Source organism: Cinclus cinclus, chromosome 3 (assembly GCF_963662255.1).
Source record: "Cinclus cinclus chromosome 3, bCinCin1.1, whole genome shotgun sequence".
In the NCBI taxonomy this organism is placed as follows: domain Eukaryota; kingdom Metazoa; phylum Chordata; class Aves; order Passeriformes; family Cinclidae; genus Cinclus; species Cinclus cinclus.
In genome coordinates, this window is record NC_085048.1 from 55846557 (window position 1) to 55873011 (window position 26455).

Here is a 26455-nt window from a genome sequence, read left to right on the forward strand (position 1 = left end):
TATTCAAGGAAAAATTTAATAGAAAAAGACATTGCAAAGTTTTGCTTTGATCACTCCATCTTTTCTTTTTTCTTTTATATTTTTCATTTGCTTTGTTTAGCAATAAGCATTTGGATATAGAATTTTATAAATATCTGCAGAAAATACATTTATATTCCATTTCACATAATAAACATATTTGACAGTGAAATTCAGCGCAGATGTACTTTTATGAAAAAGAGTACTAACAGTCATTAGGACCATGCATACTACATATAATAAACTACTAGAAACCTGCTTTCTAGCCTGAATATGAAAATGCCAAGTACAATTTCTTATGTATTTCCTATGCTGCATGAACAAAAATGTGTCCTAGTGAACTCTGAACAGAAAAATGTGAAAGGAAAACAAATTAACTGAAAGAATAAGGGAATTGCTCACTTCATCATAAATGAAGAGCAAAATTATGACCTATTTTACACACAGAATGCTGCTTCCCTACCTACAAACTTCACCTCATATTCCTCTACAAAATTGTTAATAGAGGTCAGAAACATGAATCATTAGGAGCAACAGGAAGGGTTAATGGGATTGAAGGAGACAGCAAAGTTATGATGATACAGATTTAAAAAACCCCTTCATTTTTATTACTCGTGCATGAATTTAAATTTTAAGACTGCTGAATTCCACAGTGCTTTTTATATTTGTATTTCTCCTTTGAGCAAGATCGCCTGTGAGTTGCGTGTGTAAAAATATAACCAATGTCACTTGTATTTTCATAATTCCATGTCACCAATTAAACAGATTAAATCAGTTATTAATGGGAAAAGATGGAAATGATTCTACCATAGTAAAATTTATGTGGCAATTTGTGAGCTGGTCAGCACCAAAGAATTAGAATCAACATAATTTTCAGTAGACAGGAAATTTACCTAAATATGCATTCAGTAGTCCTGAATTTACATAAAGAAGCTAAACCATGAAAATGTGTTTTATCATAACTCTCCTCCTTGCATTAGGAAAGCTAATGGCAATTACAGGTGATGGTGGCAGTACAGAAATATGAACTGTAGAACAGAACCAAACTAAACCACACTAATGAGCACCATGACCATGTCCAGTAAGAGGTGCTCTAACAGTGCCCACTTCAGTCAAGTGACAATCTCATGAAAACTACGAGGACACTAAAGGTAAAAAAACCCAAAACCCAATAGGGAATGCAGGAATACAACTTGGCAGCATGAAAATGAAAGGCAGAGCAACAACCACTTTGTTTTGCAGTGTCTTTTGCAAGATACTTCTGGTGAAAATGTTGTGGTTTTTTGGAAAAAAAATACGAAAATTCAGTCACACATGGAAGCTGCCACAAACAGTTCAAACCAATCAAGCAAGTCCCACTGTCTGTTGCTCAAAAAAAAAAAAAAAGGAATTAATATACCAATGTGTCCTGTAACATAAATGGTTTAGCAAGCCTGACAATTTAAATAAAATGTGGAAATTGCCATTATATTCTCTGTCAACATATGATCAGAAAAATGACCATAACAGGATATAAGAAATGCACCTCAGAACCAAAGAAGAATGCAAACTGCTCACAATTACACCTAAAATAGCGTACTTTCTTCTGGTGTGAAATTTAAAGATTTGCCAAGTTCTATTTGGGTCAAAGTCCAAGCAAAAAATAAAAAAAATTATATTCAACAAAATTTTACTGTTTTTCGAGACTGACATAAACCCAGAAGTATTGTAGTTATACAGTTATGAACATCTTTGTAAGAATTACAAAATCTACAGTAGAAAAAAAAAATATCCTTAGGATCATGCTAAAAAAAAGGCATGCTTTCAAAAGCAGATACAGTATAACAGGTACAGAAGATATTGCAACAAATTACATAATACTTACTGTCTCTTGCCCGGGTGGACAACTGTTTCCTCTTCCCACTCCCAGTGCAGCCAGGCTGTCATCATTCTAGAAGAATAAGTTGTTTTAAATTTTATTATGAAGCATTTTGCTAAACTATGATTATATTTTCATTTCTGCAGCAAGACAGTAAGAATTATCTGCAACAAAATGCTTTTGTCAAAAAAATAAAAAGCAGAAGTGATGTTAAGCAACACTGAGTAATATTGGCTATTGGTTGGCAGATGTTTAGAAAAAGATATCAAATTTTTCAAGTATGTGCACTGCGCTAAAGACACAAGTGGACTGATGACTATGCAGTCCAAACTTGTTTGCATTGCAAACACTATAGCAGATATTTAAGAAGTTGTTGCAGTGAACTTTACCTCTGAACCAGTATGCAAAAGGTGTCACTTCCATATAATGGAGAATTTTAGGTTGGTCTTAATAACCAGTACTTTAATTTTAATTTTTCTATCTTTACCACTTGCTCTTCAGACTTTCAATGAATTCAAAGGAATAGTAGGCATATATTGCAATAATCAGGATAAGCCTGTACCTTAAAAAAATTTGACTTCTGTAAAATAATCAAATGCTTAAGCTGAAAGAAGACTTAGAATACAAAAATTATGAAAATGAGCAGAGGAACAACAAACTAGGGGAAAAAAAGAAAGAGCTGGAAGTCCTTTGCTGGTGTTATTTTTTTTCCAATGGTCTATCTTCAGAAAGGGAAAACCAATTTCCCCTCGATTTTGTGTGCATCAAAGGATACACACTACTACACAGAACAGAAATATAACACATCAATTAAAATATTTTAGAAGCGTCAAATGTGTGCTTTGTGAAGTAAACATTTCCACCTCTAACAGATATACTGCATTATAACAATTTAATTTTAATTTTTAATTGAAAATTTTAATTCAGCATACTTCATCTCTTTCACATTTTACAGTCACTCCTTTTGCATGAACTTCTTTCTCTTTTTCCACTTTTATAAAATATATTTAAGATGTACTGCTCTTTTTATTTTCAGTGTTTGGGGGTTTTAAATTTTTTTCTTATGGTGGTCCAAGGAACATCATTACAAATTACAGAGAAAATCCTTGCAAATCCTCAGTAAAATAAATGCCATTCTTGAGAACAGGGATTCTTGCCCTCAGTGTTGTTTTCATAATTTAGCTGGGCTTATCCTATAAGGGAAAGAAGTCACTGGCTATCCTGAACTCCATCCAGTCTCCAAATTGTTTTGGTACTGCCACAGTAGTTACACACAGCAGCTACAGATGAACTCACCATAAAAGTGAACAGTTGCACTCAGTTCTTATCATCTACCAGAACATCTAAGCCGACCACCTAAAGAGTTGTGAATAATTATGTATATGCACAGAAGGAAAAAAAAAAAAGCGTAACTGCCTGATTTGATAAACAAATTTTGAACAAAGACTGGTGGAGCTGCAGTTCAGAGTACACTGCTTGTTCACTGGCCTATCAGTAGTCAGCACTGCTGTACAGGTTTCAGCTAATTCTCATTTTCCATTCTCAAGGTTAAGAGAACTGTGCAGGCAATGTGCTTAGCCTGTGGGATGGGAGTGCCTCCTGTTGCTCAAAAATGATTCATCAGAATTATTAGCAGTATTATTTAGGTATCTAGTTCAGGTGCTCATGTTGCCCCATTATTGTGTCTCAATCTGTCTGTCTCTCTTTTTTTAATAAAGTATTTATGTGGCTCTCAAACACTCAAGAACAGCTTGAAGAGAGCAAGCTGTGTGGAAATAACAAGCTAACATCTGTGATTCACCCCAAGACTATGCTGAATGTTCTCAGACACTGCCTTAAACTTTTAAGGCAACAGCAATCCAAAGAGGTGCCTCTTAAAGAGGTACTCCGAGTACATCACCGGCTGCACTCACCTCTACCTCCAGCTGTCCAGGGCAGCTGTGCCATGGCTGCCTACCACACACACCGCGACCACAAGGCTGTCTCTGGTGTGCTGTGCCATCCCTAAAGCAGTGCTGAACCATTCCTCAAATAGTGCCAAGTACCAGTTACACCACAAGGAGCACCCAACATAAACTAGTGGCCTTTCACCCTAGAAACATAATTTTTAAAATGCTGTGTCACAAGATTAAGGCATGTTTTCAGGATTCCAAAAAAGCAACAGGCATGCTGAATGGTACGAATACATCATTCTCAATACAATATTAATGTCTCTTTTTTTCATGCAGGTTGGAAACCAGCTAATTCTTTTGCACTTGGACAGCTGTGGGGCTATATCAATGTTCTGAGAAGTTGGTCTTTTTGGGAGGCACACTGTGAGAAACAAAAACAAAATGCTTGTTGAAAAAGTGTGCCATGACACACTGATTGTGGCTGAACAAAGCTATTAGCAGCTTTCAGCATTAAGGAACATCCTCAGAGGAAGATAAACAAATCCATCAGTTGATGCAGAGTTCTAAGCCATGGAGTATCACACTGGCTATCCATGACTAACCCACTTAAATACCCTCGACATTTCTAACTCAAAACCAAACAAAAATGTTTCAAGATGCTGATACAAAAGAGAACATGTGAGAATAACCTGATACATTCTTGTATCAAATTTTGATTCCTAATAATAGTCCTAATTAAAATGTTTATGGCTTCCTTTTAATGGGTCAGTTTCAGTGATTGCTCAAATGGAAGTTTTGGGTTTTTGATGCAGATGTGTAATATAGTATATGTATTCATGTTTGTATAATATAGACTACCCGACAGGATTTGGGCAATAGATAACACTGATTCCCTTAGGAAAAGGAGCACTGAGAAAGAACAACCGATACCTTACTGCTTCCTTTTCTGCAAAAATCTTGGCATTTCATTTTTTACTACTGAACCAATATACTTCAATTACCACAATATCAAAATTTAAAGGAAAAAAATTACAGTTTAATGATTCATATAGTTTCATATGCTTCTTCCTTATATTCAAATATATTCTTCATTGCAACATAATAAACATACAGATTAAGCCACTTCTAATTAGGCATTAACCCTTAATAACAACACCAGGAAAATAAGCTTTTCTGAGATTAATTTTAGTCAAACCCTACACATACCAGGGTGAACCCCAGCGTGTATGCACAGGGCCAAAGCCACCCTTTTCCCATCAGTGACAGACTCAGGGATGTGAAGAAGGACAAACATCTATTTCCTGGATGCTTCACTGTAGCACTGCTTCCATCCACCCCCCCCATACCTGCTCTCTGACACAGTGTAAGAGAAACTGAGATTATTACTTAGGCTAACACTCCAGAAAATACACAAAGAATGTATGTTACAGCTTCTCTTGTTTGCCCAGTGAATCTGTGCCTCAGTGTGAAATAGCCAACATTCTGAGGCTGTTACCTTTCGTGAATTTCTTTTGTTGCTGTTTTTTCTGTTTTGGTTGTTTCTTGATTCATTTTTTTTTTTAAGGAGAAAGAATAAGAAATAGGGCCTGACTGAAAATCCTTGGTTGACTTAAAAGTTAATATGCAAAATATTCAAATGTTCTACAGAATAAATCTGAGATTTTACTGTTGCTCCACTGTATTTCTTTCTCCTAAAGATCCTAAAGGTTAAAGATTTACTTAATTGTCTCCTCCCCTAAGAATGCTATGCAATCTCTTTACTTCAGTAAGTGAAGTTTTAAAATAAATGCTATGTATGATGAGACTTAGAAGAAAACAGCTGGATACTCCTAGCACCTTTGTGTTTTGCTCTTGTTCTCTGGTCCTAGCTCAGGACAACTAACTACAAATTTAGTCTATGGGAAACAGAAATATAAATACTAGTATTAATAGCTAAATTAAATTATATTAAAAGTATCAGTTGGTAAGAATGATAAACTCTTCTTCACTCATAATTAATCTGTCTGTAGACACTGTAAAGTTACTTCCTTAGGCTTCAGATGACTACAACCCTGATTTGATTACAGTCCTTCAATATTTAATAAGCATGGGAATCTATAATTTGCCTAGAGGAAGAAAGGACCAAAACTGCACCAGGCTGCACTTTATTGAAACCTGCAATGTACAAGCAGAAATCAGAAATGCAAACACAGCTGCTGCAGTAAAACCTACAAGGATAAAGATAAAAAAAAATACAAAAAGGGAAAAAGATTAATGTAAAAGCAGCTCCTGAAATTATTAAAAATCTCTTCAACTATATTTATATTTCTAAAAATGCTAGTTTTTGATATTAATTACTCAGTTAACCTGCACTTCTATATACTAATGTGTTTATAATTGAATAAGTAAAAAATATATGCAAAACCCTAATTTAGCCCTCTCAGAAAAAAATATTTTAAAGTAGCTGATACCTAGCATTTCACAAAACATTTGGTCCTGCAAATGGTTACCAAGCTTGCTGTGGTGGAGGACACTACAGTAACTGGTTGAACAATAAATATTCTTCTCTAAAAAATTACATATTGATGGCTAAAAATTTGAAAACATGAACACAGGAATCATTTAGCAACTAACACAACACCAACATAAAGCCATGCTTTCAAAATTTCTTGGTGAATCTTATGTATCTTACAAGATTTCCACAACTGTCTTAACAGAATCTGTTAAAAAAGGTATGTCAAAAAATCCTAAAGCAATCCAAACAAAACCCCAAACCATAAAACAGATATAAGTGACCCAAGTTAATTTATGTCCATTTCTAACACTTCTCTCAAGAATTAAAATTAGTGAAATTACAATGGAATATTAAACCATGGAATTTTGTCCACGGGAACAGGAGGATTAACATCTCCAGTACAACAGGCCCAGCTTCATGGAGACAATAATGCATTCAGTATTCAGAAGCACCACTTGTTCTTTCTTCACTGGTTTCTCCATACATTTTGTGTTTAACACGTGTTCATCAAATGTATAGTTGCAATTAATGTCATTTACACATTCTGCTGCATTTTATTAAGGTGATCAGGAAACCAGAAATAAAGAAAAGAACAAATATAACTAGGAGAAGCTTACAATCAATATTTAATATATAAGCAATTAAATAAACAGAGGATAGATTTAATTTATCTCAGAAAGATGAAGCATGAGTAAACAATGAAAACATAGTGCTCCAATAAGAATTTCATTCCAAATTATTGTCTTAGGTTTTCTCTCAGCTACTCATCAACACCTGTTTTCTTAGTAAAAACAAAAAACATGGGAGTGTGATTTTATTTTATTTATTTCTAAACAACAAAAATGAAATAATGAAAAAATATAAAGCTTTCGATTTGCAGATATCTGATCTCACTACCAGCTGGCCACAGCATAAGCAAAATTTGGCCATGTAGACAATTGGTTTGAAGATACCTCTTTTTTGAATAAAGACAGGATAAAAAAAAAAAAAAACACCTCTCACTTGTGAATAATGACATTTTATAGTTAAACAGCAATTTAAAAAAAATGCAAAGAGAGAATTCCTTACCTTCTGTAGTCTACCCAATAGTGTTCGACTAAGAGGATTTCCTACTGGGCTGAAGCACCCTGTGAAAAGAAAAGGCTGTGAATTTTCTGCTTGTTATCCTTTTCCATCGAATAAACCATTTTATTTTAAAATCATTATGTTAGCAGGGTATGTTTGACAAAATTCTAATGAAAAGCAGCAGCATCTTTCAGTCACAACTATGCATCCTTCAGTCAGGAACAGTTGGAGGGTTTATTTAACTAACAGACCTGACACAAGGTTAACTAATCCAATATTTCCATTCAAATGATTTGGAGAAGTAGCTCAAGCTATGTCCACATGCCATTTCGTGCTCAAAGCTGACACTATTATCTAGGCTGTATTGCTTTTCTCTTCATTGAATTTCCAAGTAATGCATACAAAGTTTTCCAACAGAAATGATCACAAAAACTCACAAAGGAATTACTTCCTTATTTTATCTGAAAGAATAACTATTCCTATTCAGTAGTCCCTTTGATCATCTGAGTTCCTATCACAACACATCTTGCTGTTTATTTTATTCACTCTCTACATAGCACACTTGAACAAGTACTTGTAAATTCTTTTCTTTTCATACTATTATGTTAACTACTAAGCTCAGGAAAATCCTTTCATCATCTATGGATTTATCTTTTATTGGTCTCCTCAGCTGTATACTTAAGAAAACATCTTAAAAAGAAAAGATACAAAAAAAATCTGAAAATCGTTGAACATGACAGTGAAAAATGCTACCGCTTCACTGGAGAACAGTTTCTCAAGTACAGAAATGCCAGGCAACACAGAGTTAAGCTCACTGGATTTTCTCAGTGAGACACCAGCTTTGAAACAAGTTTTGTTTTTAAAGAAAAATAAGTTCTGAAAACTCATTTTCATTTGCCACACCAAAAACCTGCTTTTGAGGAGTCCAGTATCTGAATAAAGAGGACTTTTCAGATTCAGATTCCCATCTACTGGCAGAGCTCCACAAGGAAACTTGCACAACTCCACCTACAGTATACTTTCTAAAGACCAGTGGTTTTGACTTTCACAGGAGATTTACTCACAAATGTTTAATCATTAAGATATTTAGATATTTCTAACTAGAATAAAAGATGCACTCTCAAATAACTGTAGTTAAACCATGCTCCTGAAAATCTGCATGTGACTAATCTACTTGTGAGAAATCCTAAAGACATGCAATAATGGATTATTCAGCTTCATGTATGAATTAAAAACATTTTGATCTTAATAATTTCAAAAATCTTGTATAAATTCTGAAATACTTTATTTTGAAATGCTTACTTTGCTTTTATTACTTTTCCCTATCTCTTTTAAGAAGAAGAAAGAGATGAGAATGTAAACCATTTTCTGAATTCAACCCATACTTAAAGACAGTAGTCCTGAAGGCAAACTTTTTTCAAATAAGCTATTTGCTAAAACATTTGTTCAGCTCTAACCAAAAGTCAGTGGGGATATTACTCCTACTAATATTGTTATGTACACACTCACAAAGAAAACCAGATGCTACAGAGATGATATGACATAGGGATATACTGTCACATACACATGTTGTATCAAGTCTGAATAAAAACCAAACTGAAAACCACTAAAATGTCTGTGTGATAATTTTTTTTTTAGCCAGCCAATATGAACATGGGAGTGTTGTGCAAACTCACACAAATCCATACTAAGATAAAAGATATATAAAATATTTGATAAAAAACAATTGTTTGTCTGGAAAAACATTCAAGTTCCAATTAAAACCAATATTGATCTGCATTTTTATCAGAAACACCACTGACCTCCAAATTTTTTTTAAGGAAAACACTCATTACTTCCAAGTGGTCCTGGATGGTATGTTCATGCATGTCAGTACTCCTGTGCAGCCGATATTCAGCTGTTTATCAGGTGAAAACTGTATGGTTAGACCAATATTCCAGTTAAGCCCCAATAAAGGGCAGCACAGACCTGCTATGCTGCAAGCGTGGGACAGAGACCGATGTGTAACTCAAAGATATAAGGAGTGCTGTATGGAATTCTAGCAACTGGCACTGGTACAGTGTTTTCCATGACTAGAGACAAAACAAATAGAAAATTCTTATTACTTTGCTTGAGATGTAAACAGACCACAGAACACCTGGGCACGAATACTCTATGATCATGCCTATTGGTTACCCCAAAGTAGACTTTAGTGTTATCTGTTACTTGTTTTTAATGATCAAGCATTCCTCTAGTAGCCCCCTACATTCAAAACGGTCCTATCAAAAAATGCCAAGCAAACAAAACAAACCCAAACCAACAAAAAAAACCCCTGTTCAAATCTTCCTCATTCACAAAACAAGCTCCACTTAGCAAGAAAGGGAATATCCTTCCTTTCTTCCCCAAATGAAGCAGTAGAATTTTAAAGCAATGTTCCACAGCTATGGGCTTTATATGGTTCCATGCTTGATGAAGCATGTAAATGACATCAAGCAGGTGTGACTAACAGCCTCAGCAGCGTTTGCTTTGGTTCTCTCTCACTCACGCCGTACACGCTTTTCAACTACTATACTGAAACTGGGGTCTGGATTCCAGAAGGACATTTCCACTTGATCTAAAAATTAAGTTTACAGGACACCGTGACTGGCTGGGGTTCTTGCTTAGTCTGAGTTTATAGAAAGGTCATTAAATCCCTTGTAAGGTCAAACCCAAAATACCCCCAAACCCAAAATACCCCCAACACCCAGGGTAATCTAGATTGTCCTATCTTAAGGATGCTTCAGAATTACTAATGGGGAAGCATTTTTATTAATGCAGATGTTTTATTTGTATTTTCCAACAATCTTCTTTCTTATCTGCTGTCTTCACCTTCAAAATTATCTACATCTTGAGAAGCTAATCTCCCCTATAAAACCATCAGCATTTGAATTACTGCATTTCCTATTACTCTGCATTGATTCTACAGTGGTTTCCTTTATATGGAATTTTACATGAGAAGAACATAGTACTTCTAGGAGAACTTACTGCTAATGTCTAGCTGCACACCAGGCAATCCAAAACGATAAATGCTAATCCTTTACTTCAAATGATCAGAATTTTCATATTGACACAATTTAACAGCAGGACAGCTTTTCTTTAGGGTAAGGTAATCCTATTGTTACAATTATGTTGTGAGCCTATCAAGGAAGTGGTTTGAAAAACAGTGTATCTGCCTTGAGAGAAGTCTGAAAGTTTAGTCGTTTCCTATACAATGTGAACAGTGAACTGAAAGGGTATCCTCAGTTCCCCTCCGGTCACTTCTGGCAATTTATTCTTTGCCAGTGTAACTGCAACCTAAGAGGAAAGAAGGCAGAAGCCAAGAAGTCGTCCTGTCCAAAATGAGTCTGCAATACCAAGTCCCCAGTTTTATTGCATGCTTTCAGTACCCTCTGCTCTAGACAAACACGCCAGTGCGTGGTGATCAAACTCTAAGTGGTTGGACTGAAATACACAAAGAAGATGAGTTCAATAACAAATAGAGTTGACTTATATAGAAATTTATATGATAGCAGCAACAGTGCCCCAGAACAGTACTTGCAATAATTAAGAACGCTGTCTTTTAAATAACAGCATCTTTAGTGATTTTGTTTTAAACTAATGGCATAAGAGGCAGAATAGGGAAAGAAGTCTTTCAAGGCAGTCACAATTCCACCAATATCCTACTGGACTGTCTATAACCACTCACTGTGAAATATTTTTGTGAAAAGATGGTCTTTTAAAAAAAGGCTAAGACCATTCATTACAGAAGAACTCCTGTTTTAATGAACTTTTCAAAGAAGGCTTTTTCTCACTTTCTGAAATGTTCTTGATAAAATAATTTGTTAATTACTATAGGCATTTGAGCATAATAAACCCCTAAAGATTCCAATCACATATAATCTACAGCTAATGGAATCATCCAAAAGTTCATCCTGGAAAATTCTCAGAAAATCACAGAGCAAAGGACAAATATGTATCTAAGAAAAGTGAAATATGTTAATATCCAGACATTTCTGGGACAGACACCTTTAAAGCATGTAGAGAGAGAAAAAAAAATCTTACCTATTCTAGTTACACATTATTCTGTTTTTAACAGTTTTACTTTAGGTTTATATTAATTGCTAATGTCTCAAAACCCACAGAATATCCTGGAAGACATGAAAATAAGCCATGCCTCTAGGAAATGATATTTCTTATTGCAGACATTCATATGAATTATATCATGGTCTCTTGCAACACAGTGTAGTTAAAATACACCCAATTAAATAACAAACACTGCAAAAAAGTCAAGTCAGATATGAGATGAATATGTGTAAATCACTTCATTCCTCTTCCTACTCATCTTCTGTGGCTTTAATATTGTTTCCAGTAAAGAGAATAATGTTTTCAGCACAGTCACCTAGTGTATGACCAGAAGTATGACCTTTGTGATATAATCTCTACTTTAAGTTCCAAAGGTTTCAAAAGAAAGTTTTGAGTTTCTTAAAGTAAAAGCTTTCAGTTATTTCTTCAATTTCATTTTTCAAACTATGCATAACGTAAGGGAATGAAGATAATTTTGTAATGATCTAAATATATATTAATCTTCCCTCAAAGATTTTATCCTCAAACCAATTATGCTCTAATAGATCAAACAGAATTCATTATATAAAAGAATTGTTTATATATTGGGTAAGAACCTGTTTTCCTTTATTTAAACATAGGATCACAGATACATTTAAAACCCACCACAAACAATTTCACATGCAGTTCATACAAATGAAAGGAGTGGATGCACCTACTTGACACAAGTATATCTTTTTGTTTTACCAGTAAAACAGATGTTTTACTAATATCCATTACTTTAAATGGAAACCAACTTCCACTTCCACTATTCTACATAACTTAGTCTAGCACCTATGACTCTGAAGATATCCCAGACTGAACAGGAGAATGGATAGGACAAAAGTGTACTGAAAACTGTTTTACTGAAGTTTAATCTGTATCATAGTGACAGGACAAGAAGAAATGGTCTCAAACTGCATTAGGGGAGGTTCAGGTTAGACATCAAGAAGAATTTCTTCATGGAAGGGGTTGTTAAGCACTGGAATGGGCTGCTCAGGGTCGGGTTCCAATTCACTATCTTAAATCTATCCACTTAAAACCAAAACCCAAAATCTATAGGACAAATAGAATCTCTCTCTGTTTACTCTTTCACTTTTTGTAAGTTATACAGAGAAATATCTGTTAATTAATTTTGTCCATTGGATATGAGAGCTATTTACATGCTATATACACTTCAATAAAATGAGAGAGAGAAAAAAAAGCTCTGGCAGCTCTACTGCTGCCTGACATCACACCTCCAAGTTAGTGGAGATTGATCTAGATGGCAGGCATGAAAAAACCCAAATCCACACCACCACCTTACCCTCTCCGAATTCAGCTAAAACAGATGTGCTGATAGGTGGAAAAGCATAACTTATTTTTGTTTCCCTTCCCCATACCTATTAATATAATGAAAACTTGTAAGCTAACACAATAATTTTGGGAAATTAGGCCAATAGATCAGACTTTGTTCACCATTCAAAATACTATACTATATAGAAAAGTCTGTACAGAAGGATAAGCCTTCAATGAAAAATTAAGTAATGTTTACCTTTTCAACCAATTGTTTATTAAACACTGATATGAAAAAGAGTTATCTAGAGAAAAAACTCTAGGGAGTTACACAATTCAGGACCATGCAGTTCCATACACCATGCTACAGCTCCTTTAACACAGCATGCGATTTCCCAGTGGATGCCCCAGCTGCAGCTACTATAGGAGAACCCTGGGTTCCCAAACCATGAACAAATCACAGTTTTCCTGAAGTGAGAGAAAAACTGCTCTAGTGTGTTTTAACACAGTAATTACCTTATCCAAGGACTGATGCAGTTATCTCTAGCTAATGCATCTGGTTTTCTGACTCCACAGCTCAAGTGACCAGGTAGCTTGTTCTTGCAGCATAGTTAAGTGAACACTGGAGCAGTGGAACAGAGCAAGGCTTAAATTCACACCTGTAGATCCACAGAGAGATACCTTTGCTGTAACATCAACCAATTCCAATCCTCCTCATACAAGAGACCTCAGAATCAGACAGCACTAACATGAAAATACTATGCTTCTGGCAGTGCCAGATCCCACAACATAATTATATCTCCCATCAGCCAAAAGAATGCATAGAGATATTCATTCAAGGTTAGCCATCATTTTCATTCCTGGTTCAAGGTATACAAAGGCACATACATGTGTTTGCTCTGAGAATAATCCTCCATGAGGGGGACTATAGAGATAGTCTGTCTGTCACTGGCTTTGGGTTTCATTTGAAAACATTTATTCTGTACTTAGGCACTACGTGAAAGGCAGAGTTTGGCCTCTATTTACAAAAAGCATAATGAAGTAAAAACTATTGCATCACAAAAACAATTTAAAAATCCAACTTTTTAATTAGAGATTAAAATCAAATACATTTAGCAGCCTACACACCCACCTAATTATTTCTGAGTAATCTTATCAAACCATCATCTCACATTTTTCTTGCAAATGTTAAGTTTCTACAGTACCATATATAAACAATGCAAGTAGTAGCACGTGTCCCAAGCATTCTTTTGAAGTAAAGAACATTTATTGAGTTCTTGCTAATCAGGAACGTGCTAATTTACGACAACTTCTAACATTACATCACAATGGCAGTAGATATCACTGAAAATGAGCAGAGGTTATAGTATCCAGTTGTTTCTTTCGACAACCTGGAGAACAGAAAGTGATTCTACAGCAAACATCAATAAGCCTGCACAGATAACATCAGCTTTCTGAAATCAGATTGGCAGCATTATTTACAAGTTTTAGATAGCAGATAAAGATGTAAGGAAAATGCAGACTATGACGCATTCTTTGTATTAATAAGAATTCTTTTTCTTCTAGTGCTGCAGATATCCTGAGAAAGTAATTATTAGTTTTGCTAAGCTCATCCGGACTATTTAAAAGCAACCAAACTAAAATAAAATAGAATAGAAAAGAAACTTATTTTGTATTCTATTACATGTAGTTTGTGATGTTCCTATCAGAAAATATTTCATGAAACATAAAACTTGGAGTTGTAGACGCCCAACACTGAAGTAGCAACCTTCACTTTTGGGTTTAGTAATGTTTTTGCTTCTACTTTAACTTACCCTCCCTGAATCAGAGGAAATAGAGCTCTTAAGCAGGATTTACTAATATCTATATTCTAAAAATGTGTAGCACAGTTAAATTTTATTTATTAATACAGTTAATTCCTATGTAATACAGTTAAATAGAATTTAACTCTATCTGCAACTCTCATTTTCACACATCTTATAACCTCATGACTCTACTTGTGTCTTTAAAAATCATACTTAACTACAGATAAAAGACAAAAAATGAAAATTATGCAAGGAAGAAAAACAAAGTAAGTTTTTTCACATGGTCTTCCCTCAACAGGAATTCAGCAATAGCTAGTTACTCACAGTTACTTAAATCAAATTAGCTTACCATTATACAAGTGGAAAGCTGTAAGAAAATGTACTCAGAATACCACAAATATCTTTCCAATCAGCCATTTACACATCTTTGCAATGCAAAGTCTTGACAGCTATGTAAAAACAGCCAGTTACTGCATAAACTACTGAATTTCTGTATTACCCAGTAAGCCCCACAATGTCAAATTACAACTTGACTGGAAAAAGAATCTGAAAAAAAATTTCAAATCATGTAACTGCTTGAAGAACTTATGTAGCTTTTTCCTAACACTTACATTCAAGGTAAAATAGTATCACCAGCACCAGGTGCAATATGCTGGAAAAAATAAGTCAGCTTGATATTTCAGGTCTTTATCATGACCAGAATAGCCACGACTTTCTCTATGACATTAGCACTTTCAGCCAGTACTGAAAATTAATTTTGACAAGGCATTACCAGAAAATTACATTAAATAGCCAAACAATTCATGCACTATCAAACCTGAAAAATGCAGGACCATTGGCAGACACTATATCAAAAAACCATTATATAAGATTTTTAATTTGGTCTCAAATCAAAACAGTAAGGAAAAAAGTTCATGGCAAACATACTTCTATATTCAGAAATAGAAGATCATGTCTTTTAAATACATTTCCATGTTACTTTCCATTTTGTAGTTCAGAAATTAGATTGGTCAGGTATTTCATGGAAATATGCATGTGGTGAAACCGAACTTCTCCATGAGAGTTTTCCCACATGCACACTTTTTGAGTTTTCAGAAAATTTATGAACAAACTACTTTTAGAGAGAGTTTTTCAACATATCAGTGATTAGAACATGCCCTTTCTAATTAGTATCCAGTCGTACAGGAAAATAAAAAAATGGCCTGCATCCACTTTGGTACAAAAACCTGAATATACTACCTCATAAATAACATATGAAATGGCACTTGAGACTAATACTGGTATCATCTGTTACAGAGGAAAAGACACTGAAATGTTATATGCAACATTAAAGCAGCACATTGGAGATCCAGCTAGGCACAGATTTCAATGATATTGATTTTTCAGATTCCTTTACCTACAAGGTCTGCAAAGCTTTTTAGAATGCAACAGCAATCTGTTACTGCTTATATAGCAGTGGATTTTTAGAACGTTTGGGTCTTAGGTGGGGGATATACAAAATAAATAAGCATGGAAAATGTTTCCAATGAACATAATTAGGAGGCAATATTCCCTTTAATTCACAACAGTGGTACCTGATCTGAGGAGAGGTAAAAGAAGGCAAATCAAGACAGGCAGATTCACAAGGAGTGGCTGTGCCCAGCTTTAGGCTAAGACCACATTTCTAAAACTCTGGATTATCCTGGAGGGAACGGAATTCTCTCCAAGGTTCAATCAGGAACACAAAATGCTACAACTGGGCTTAGAACACAGTAAGAATTTTCACTATCTCAGAAGAAAGCTAGAAAATAGAAGTAACAGTCCTATCCATGAATTAGTATCTTGTTTTTATAGGAATTTTGCAAGCAAGACTATTTGCACTGTAAATCAGAAGATGCAAACAAAACTAATAATGAAAATTAAGTACTGAATGAAGAAATACCATTTGACTAAATATTTTTTAAAGTATCATGCAGTACATTTTAAGTACTTAATACAATACCATACTAGCTTTTTTTCACATCATCACGTAGGTAGTGTCAAACTGTTAAAAACTACTTTAACATGTAAGCCTAATTATATGATTCGTCCTCTCTGGTTTGACTACCAGTTGCAGCTAAAATCACTACTGACTATGCTCATACAGCATGTCAAATCAACCAAATCCCAGACAAAAGCAGCAAGTGCTAAGTTTTCATAATCATGAGTAAGAGGAAGTCGATTAAAGTCTGAATACTCAAAGACAGGAAATTCTTCTCCATAGCCTTTTCTAAAAGGAACCACCCATTTCTATGCATTATGAACTATACGAGATTTTTTTTTTTTTTAAACTGACTTAATTGCCAATTGCTACAAACATTTACTTCTTCAAAAGCGCCAAACAACTGAACGCCACAAAAAATTTTCTAGTAACACTCTGAAGTTTGGAAGTCTCAAACCATATGTTTTAATAGCCTTATTCAGTAAACCTTCCTAGATGGGTTTTGCACATGCTTACGTGCCAATTATTAACTCAAGAACTGGTGATACAGACAACCCTGGACACACCTTGTTCTCTTTGAGTGATTCCTGGAACTTACTCTGAAAATTGTTTTGGTAAGAAAAGCTGATTTGCAGGAAGAGTCTTAATTGAAACCACTGTTTCAACTGCTGAAGATCCTTTACATGTGTGAGCAGCAAACAAAGATGAAAGTCTTCTTTACGTTCTGTACCAGAAGGAAAACAAATTTCCAATAAAGTACTTTTATCAAGGTACACAGGATGTAGTATATTAGTGGTGTGCATTAGGTGGGCACTACACTCCAAATCTTGCAAATAACAGTAAAACAATTACATTTCTTTTCCTCTTGTTGCTGTTTTTTATGTAGAAACAGCCAAACCTGAAGCAAATATAATTCAGCAGAACACACTTTACATTAGATTGAACTGATGGACACAAAAGGTGAAAAGTTGCCACTAATTAATCAATATATATATGCAAAACTTATGCTTTAAATTATTTCAAAAATGAAAAATTCCACAAACATGCTTGGAGTCCTTATAGAAAGAAACACCAGCTTGGTTTTAGCTAGGGCCTGGCTCACAACATAAGTTCTTCCACTAGCAACATGCATAAGTCTGTTACAACATTCTCCTGAACAAATAGAAGAGGTGACACACCTCATGGATACCTCCTATGTAGTGAGACAGTCACAAAAAAACCCCACTTTAAGGACAGGATCATCCTTTTTTACTACAGAGGTGAACTCTGCTTAAATGTGATTATCCATTAAGGAAAACTCAATGATGCAAGGAGTAGGAAAATGAAACCTATTCAAGGTCAAGGTCTTCACCTGAAAATACAACACCTCACAAAGTGAATCTTACTATGCTCTGCAGGTGCATAGTGACATCCAGAAGTTTGGTGAATGAATACTCATGACATTTCAAATTGCTACTAGGCAATTTGTCACACCAAAAGATGAGTATTTTGAAAGAAGCTCCAATTTCCTGTATTTTATTATGTGGCATATTAGCTGCAGCAGTCTGAATCCTTTGACCAGTCAGGCTCTGAAAGGATTCCAGAAAGACCTGTATCAAGATATGCCACTGCAACACCCTTCAGCTAATCTGTAAAAAAACCCAATCAATGAGGCACCAGAAGCCATCTATGGATAGACAGCTGGAGTAGAGATTGACAGGATAGGACAAGGGGATGCAATATCTAGAATCATATGGGGATGCAGTGTGCTGGAATCAATCTTTAGATGACACACAGTGTCAAATATTATCTGTTACATGGTCCAGTAACTTCTTGCCTTCTGCAAAGGGACTGTCAAGCAACCCAGAACAAAGCCCAGGATCAAGTGTGCAGGGCAGACACTTAAAGAGTTTTTATGAATTTGCCTGCTCGCCACTTGAATCTTTTTTCTTTGCCTGAGGAAGTAAAAACTGAAGAAACTGAGCCCTAATTGTGAGAGGAAAACATGAGAAGAAGCTCTGCAATCTTTTCCTTCACTGCATACCGTAAGGTTGCAGAAAACCCAAATACAAGCTTTCAGAAGCAGAGTTTTAAGAGAATTCTAGCACTTCATTTGAGGCCAACAAGCAACAAGTCACTCTTCCTTACAACCTCCAGCGAGCTAGAAGGTTAAGAAAGCAAGCTAACTATGAGCATGCAGGCTCCAGTGAAGCTCTCATTTCATCGGGATCAAGGCAGCACATTGAGGCCAGCTCTGGATATAACAGCAAACTACTGTGTGACAACAGCAAAGTCTGAGTTACACACCCATAGAAGCCCCCATGTCTCAGTACTTGCCTTCTGCTTTCTTAATGCTTTCTCAAACCACCATCCTCTATCATTAGTTTCTACAGGACCAACATGATCCGTACCAAACTATAATGACAAAAATGCATCAGTACCACAACCTACTGCAGACCACATACACCCAAAGTTAATTTAAAGGTGTTATATTAATAGAATTAATCATGTCAGGGAAGTTTGCTCTCACTGAAATTGGTGTGTCAGCAACAAAAGTAACAAGATGCGTATTAATCCATGGAAGTTTAATTTCTTCACACATAAAAATCTATCAACAAAAATTAGCAAAGGCTTTTTAAAGAAATTGAAAAAGTATGCATGCCTACCAAAACAGGGATGGGTAATATATGTTTAAAACATTGGGGTTTTTTTGTTTGTTTGTTTTTTAATGCACTTAGGTTCTGCTAACTTGTCAAAACCAGTGATGAAGTCAAAGTACTTTGGTCTCCTCTTGGGAGGTGGAGATGTCTCCCTTTTGTGCACCATGGCTGCTACTGGGATTTTTGCACAGTCCTCCCCGCTCCTCTGGAAATGACAGGAACAGAAGTATTGGGGCAATACAAGCAGGGATCAATTTCTCCATTTTACTCACTCATGCTTATTGCTGTACAGACAGCATCCTTGCTGATGTGAGCTTTCTGCTGGACAAGAAAACTGATAGTTTATGGCACAGTCCTTGGCAGAAGGACTGTTTCCCCTTCTGTGACCATTCAAGCACATGTTGTCTCATGGCTCAGTAGTCCAAAATTACCGACTAGCTCAGAGTGAAAACAGTTAACAGGACCTCTCTTCTTAGGAATTAATTAGATTCAGTTGTTTTAGGATCCACATAACTGAGAAAGTAAGGGCACAGTTAGGCCAAATCACTTTTGGCAGAGACTTTCCACAGTACTACGTCACACCCTGATTTTGCAATTTATATCCACTGCTGCCAAACAGAGAGTAATGCTTCATTTAATCCACACCCTTGTATAATTTGGCTGAGAGTACTTCCTTTAGCCTGAAGGCTCAGCAGTAATTACCCTAACATACACCAATTTCAAGTAAATATAAATGGTGTTCTTTAGATAGAGTTTTTGGAATCTTCAAAGATTGCTGTTATTGTGCTCTGTGTTTAGTGTAATTTTTAGAGAAATATTTTAATTAACTTACCTAGGAGAAACATGAAAAAGAACATATAATAAAGGAACACGTGTATCTTTGATCTCAGGATAAACAATTCTAGCAAGTTTAACTAGAAAATACAAACTCTTCTGACATTTATAACATCTTATCAATCAGATAGAAGAAACTGGATAAGCAACCTTTTACAATAGAAGAACTGCATTGTCATTAATGTTAATGGTTATGTCTCTGTGCCTTTACTATTCTGTTGGAACATTTTTGTGGTTAGATGAATCTATTTATATAACTTTTGTTTTCAAATTAAAAAGTGATTTTTACTGTTAATTTTTAAATGTAAACACCCAGTTCTTCTACCTTAAAACAAGGTCCTGCATTTGTGCCTTGAGCCAGAACTCTGACATTGTCCAGTGATGTGGCAGCACACCAGGGTCACAGAACTCTGAGGAAGTTCCTTCCCCTGCAGAATGGCCTGAGCTGCCTGTAAGCCATGATGAAGGCACAGGTGTGTCCTGATACTCTTAATTTTTATTTACTGCCTAAGTCAGCTGTAAGATGGAACATCATGAGCCTTTGTAATCTATTTGCACTGAAGAAACTGAGTCACAGTTACTTCAAAATGTTAATGGTATAGCCAAATAGGTTATAAAAGAAGGAGGTATTAAAAAAGAACAAAAACATCTTGTGATAGATGTTCCTATTGTTTTAAAAGAAAACTACCTTTGAAAAAAAATCAGTAAGTTGTATTTTTCAGTTCTTCCATTGCGTTATAAAGCAAATAATGACACAAAAAAAAAAGTTTTATTTTCTTTCTCCCTTCCCTTACACATTTCCCTTAAGTCAAAGTGAGAGATATGAATATCTTAAAATGAATGATCATTTTCCCAGGGGAGTTCCCATTCAAATTAACAGACATATATAAAAAGCACTTTTGACTTAATGGTCTCTGCTTATGGTAAAAATACTTTTAGCAAACATCAGTGTAATTACATCAGGTGATACTTGCTGAGAGCTGATCTGTGGTGTTGAGCTGGTGATTTCCCTGTACTGAGTTCTCCTACAATCTTTTGAAAAATAAAGAGAAAATCTGCTAACTGGATTTAAAATGTAACTCATTATAATAAAATTCTCAGTGACTATGCAGAAATCTTTAAAACAAAGGCTTGTAAAGGTATGTTTGTCTTGGGTTAATAAGAGGAAAAAATCCCACAAGAGATAAATACACTCAATAACCAAGGGACTAAAATAAGTCAAGTTTACTTACTTTAGAAGTGCTAGTACTCTGCATTATTGTTATCCAGACCAAGTGGTGGTGGGGATGTTTAAGTAATTCAGTCTCCAGAAGAAAGGAAACATACATACTTGATCCAGCCCACAGAGTTAAAAAAATTACAGAAAATGCGAGAATTCTGCTACACTGCAATAAGATATTTCTTGTAATAACAGAAAGCAACTCACATTTCTACACTTAGGAATATAGAATAAAATACTAGGCAAAATTTTTAATTTTTTGGCATCAGTATCCCACTAAAATAATTAAATGAAAAGGGTCACATTAAAAAAATCCATTCCCATAAAAATATCAGCACAGCTCTCTTGAAAATTTTTCAAAATTTCAATTTCTGAAAAGTGTGCCAGGCAGAATTATTCCTTCAGATATGTGACAGTGCAGGAAGACAGCAAACTGTGTAAGAACATAGAAAAGTAACTGAGAAGTGAGAGACAAGTACTAGGCACTTATTTCTTTCATCTTGATGCACATTCCCCTTTTTCAAACACATGACATAATCTACTAGCAGCAGATTGTAGCTTGCAGGAAGCTAACCACTCTGCAAGCATTTATTCTCATGTATCACTTCCTATGTTGGCAGCACCACTGCAGGACAAACTAAAGCGTTCTGCATTTCTCTCCAGTTCCAGACTTAATGGGTAGCAGACTGCTAATCAAAACATATTCTGCTCACTGGACAGCCCCATCACATCAAGGCCATTAGGACTATCCCTTAGTGGACAGGAAATGTGCATTTCTCCCTCTCTAGAATAAGGAAGAAGTAGTAGTAGGAAGAATAAATTGAAAAAATAAACAGATCAGGCAACCAATGCAAAGACTACTAAAGCATTTTGCACAGGTCTCATAACATCACTTTATTATTTTCTCAATCAATAACAAAAAAAAAAAGGCTAGCAGACTCACCAATGCTGATGAAATTGAGAAACTTTTTGTAATTATTATATACTATCTACTTCACTTCTGTAAGTTTTTTTCATAAATAAAATAAAGTTAGTTTCCTATCATTACCTATTCCTCCTAGCAGATCCTATTACACTCAAACCACTTTCAACTAATAGTGTGGGTTCTAAACCACTTTTAGGTCTGTATTTGGTTCTCTCCACCATAACATGCTTCTACCCCAATTTTAGGAAGATGTGGGAAGAAAAAGAAAAATGTCAGTGGGACTTAGACATTATGGCAAATTGCTACACTATTTCCATAGCTCTGATCTGTGTAGCCCCGCAGGCTTAATTGCTTTCACCATCACAGTAAATCTAAATGAAGCTGCTGGGTGAGCTAATGAGGCAGCATACATTACAATTCAACAGGGAACAGATATATCCAGATTCTTTCAAAACAAAACTGAATTCTTATGTTTATATTCTTGGCAAGAAGTCTTTTACACACACTCAAGATACTTCTGTTATAAAGTGACTAGGAAGATATTTCACACCTACATTAAAATATGATTTGTTAAAATACAGTATTAACACTAATATGCTAGGATTAAAAAAAAGAAGGATGCACTCAGTGATCTGTGTGCCATTCAACTTGTCTGCATGGACTGGATCCCGGTAACAGATTTCTCCAATGGGCACTACCACTGGCACTCCCTCAGAACAAAAATGTTCCCTCCCAAGGTCAAAATTACATATTTTCAGCACAGTACTGCAGGGAAGATGGCAATGCTGCCACCCGTACCACATGGCTTCTTTTAGTCATCTTATGTCTTTCAATCACTTCTTTCAAGAGATACTACAAATACTGTATTTCATCTTATACTTGGACACATACATGCACCCTTCAATTAATATATACTCTATTGTCTTTCTAAGTATCTCTTGGGAATCCTTTGTTGATGATTATTCTCAAATTAGAAAAAATAAGTTATTAGAATCACGAAATGGAATTCAATTGTTCATTTGATAAATTTTCAATTACAGTTTTTATAAGTCTTCTTTCCCTTAAGAGTTTACTAGTAAGAGATTAAAAGAGTAAGGCCACACTGAACAAGCTTTCTGCAGGTATTCTTCATTGAGTGTCACAAAATTATGTGAAAGGCATACACCCGCCAAAAAACACAAAGAAACCCAGCCAATTCCTCCAGGGCTGCTGCAGTACGGAAGGATACATCTTACAGAGTTGGGGAGAAAGTATGAAACACTAGAAAAAAAATCAATGAATTATGATATATATGAGATTGCAACTTCTAAGTGTTTCTGCAGCATCTCTGCACAATGTGAATTTTGCTACTTTGTGTATCTCCATTTTCTGATTCTAAAAAAAACCCCCAAGAATAAAAATGGTATTTTAAGAGCATTTAATTGATGCATAAATATTTCTGATATATTTGATGTGGAAATCTATTTCACCGTTTGTTTGAGACTGAAAGAAACAGTTTTAAATTGTCTATCAAATGTAACAGAGGCCTATAATTTGAAGTCAGTTTTGTTAATATCTTTAGAGAGCAATAACGAGTGCTTTGAAGCTTTCCCTTAATATAGGTGGAAAACACCTTTGACTGTCAGTTGTGTTAATGGAGAGAAAATTTCTAATTGTTCTCAACCCTGCCAAAATGTTGTGTTTTTTGTTTTTGAGATTTTCTTTAAAGATACAAGAACCATCACGTTTCTAGCACATACGTAATTAATTTTTAAGAGCAAGTTTAATTAACTGGTTTTATTGAAGTCCAAATTTTAGTGAACAAGTCTGTGTAGTATTTATAGTAGAGCTTCAATCTCCCACATAATTAACAATTAGGGTCACTGTTAATTACAATGACTTGAAACCTAAAACTTATTTTAGAAAGCATGTCCTGAACATAATGGTAGTTACTCAGGAGTCACTGTTGAATAAAGCCCAAAGATGCTGGATATTTCTTTCATGGCATGCCACAGACCTGAAAAACAGTGTCTCACAGGAAGGTGATTTCACTGTCCAAAGATGCTCAGTTTTAAGGAGGGAAAAAAAAAAAATCAAAACAAAAAACAGAGGGGATCTTAATGTCTGTCAGCTAGAATGAGCAATTGAAAATCTGGAGCTTTTGCTACTTCCCTATTTGTTTAAAAAATAACAGTTAGGAAATGGGTCATCTTAGAAGAAGTAATGAAAGATAAGCCTATGAGAAGAAAGAGACAGGAATGTTTAAAACAAAGTCCTGGATAACACTACAGTGCAGTTCTGCAGAACAGCACTACAGACCAGGTATGATAAAACTAGCACTAAGCATGAGTGTAGCCAGAGCTATACAGCACAGGCAAGGTAAAACCTCACTTCTGACTATCAAAGACAAATCTTAATCAAATTCTATCACCAAGAAGAAAAAAAGTTCAGCAACCTTAAATATTACGTACCTTTAGGGACAGATTCCTTACAGTACTAAATACCCATAAGACTTCATGAATCTAAATTACAGATTTAAAACTCAAAGGGGATGACTTTCTCCCAAGATAAACATCTAGTAAACTCTTCAAATTACTGAAATACCTATGAGTGCAGATACAACTATACTGTGGCACACACAAAAATTATCCTGATGTGGTAAAACAAGTCACATTCTTGATGAAAATTTTCAGCTAACAGGCTATATGACAGAAGGTAAGGAAACCTAAGTTCCATACCTTTCCCTCAAATTTAAAACAATTTTTGAGAGGAAGGCACACAATGCATATTTTATTTAATTTATTGTTAAATCTGATGAAATGTCTCTAATGAAGTGCTATATAACACATAAAAAGAAGTGGATCCATGTCTTGTACGTGCTTTGTGGCGCTTATTTTGCTAATTACAATTTGACAAATAGTAATTTGCTAATTACTATTGTTTTGCTAAATTACTATTTAGCTATTTTCTAGTAACTCTAACCATGCTCTTGACAAAACTAGCTCTTGCACAGCACTGCATAGAACCAATGGGAAAGCAGTAGATGTTGTTAACCTTGAATTTGGCAAGACTTTCAACACTGTCCCCCATAACATTGTCACTGACAAACAGCTCAAGTGTGCACTGTGTAAAACAGTGCAGCAGACTAGAAGCTGGCTGAGCTGGAGAGTTCAGAAGTTTGTAACCACTCACATGAAATTTAACTGGAGACTTTAGACAAGTGGTGCACTCCACAGGTCAGTATTGATGTCCACATTGAACTTCTCCATTAATAATCTGGATGACTGGACTGAGTGCACCCTCAACGAATTTGCAGATCATAAAAATCCTGGATGAGGGACATGCTGCCATTCAAAGGTGCCTTGACAAGCCACACAGATGGGCCAACAAGAACCTCTTAAAGTTCAATAAAGGTAAATGCCAAGTCCTGAACTAAGGGAGAAATAATCCCATGCACCAATGCAGACTGAAATACAGAAAATATAAAGATAATTAAAAATCCTTTTCTATGCGAACAGTCAAATATTGTAATAGGTTGTCCAGAGATGTTTTGGAGTCTCCATTCTTAGGGATATTTAAAACCCAAATGGACAGACCTGAGCTCAAAGTAAATTCACTTTAAGGAGGAGAGTTGGGCTCCATGGTCAATAATACCATGATCTTGTCTTTACTCATCTGACATAAAGAATATTCTGTTATTGAGAAAGATACTGAAGCTCTCTATCAGATGATTAAACAATTAATTACTTAATTTAGGGTAAACTGGTTGGAAACAAAGGCAGTCTTGCATCAGCATCCATGAGCCAACTGATCTTGAAGGAAGTGGAGAAATAGCAGAATGAATAGCAGAGTAAGACTGGTGCTTCGTTAAAGCCTATAAACCTATGAAATTATGCATGTCAAGAAAAGCCAAAACACACAATGTGTCAGGGTATACAGAACTCATTTTTCAAAATGAACACACATATTTAAAAGCCATAGCAGTGAATATTGGGTTTTTTCCAAGTATTATATTAAAAAGTCACATACAGCTAATTCTGAAAATGTACCTGGATATGAAAATACTTAAAAATCAGGAAAGACCTGCTGTACTACTGCTACTGCCCATATAGCACATAGATGGGAACACTGTTTTTCCACTGTTTCCTACCTCAGGCAAGACCAAGACAACTGAACTCTCCTTTAAAAAGAAAGGGCTGCATATATTCAGGCTACTACACTGCCCATACTACAGGATATCAGCTACCACCTTACCAAACTATTAGAGCATGTACATACACCAGTTACATGGTTAAATATATTGCTAACAGAGGTTTACACATGTAAATGGCAATTATGCATTTTGCTTTAAGATGCACAGAGCAAAAGTTGACAGAACTGAACTGTTAACTGTC

At 35.3% G+C, this 26455-nt stretch overlaps 1 protein-coding gene across 1 annotated transcript in view; it reads right to left on the reverse strand.

Moving 5' to 3' along the window:
• Nucleotides 1–26455, reverse strand: part of AHI1 (Abelson helper integration site 1) — an 88106-nt gene that overhangs the window by 16461 nt on the left and 45190 nt on the right. Inside the window, exons 20-21 of the mRNA XM_062488978.1 lie at nt 7331–7389; nt 1883–1948 (exon numbers count right to left, since the gene is read on the reverse strand). Coding sequence (XP_062344962.1) covers nt 1883–1948; nt 7331–7389 — 125 coding nt within the window. The remainder of the gene's footprint in view (nt 1–1882; nt 1949–7330; nt 7390–26455) is intronic.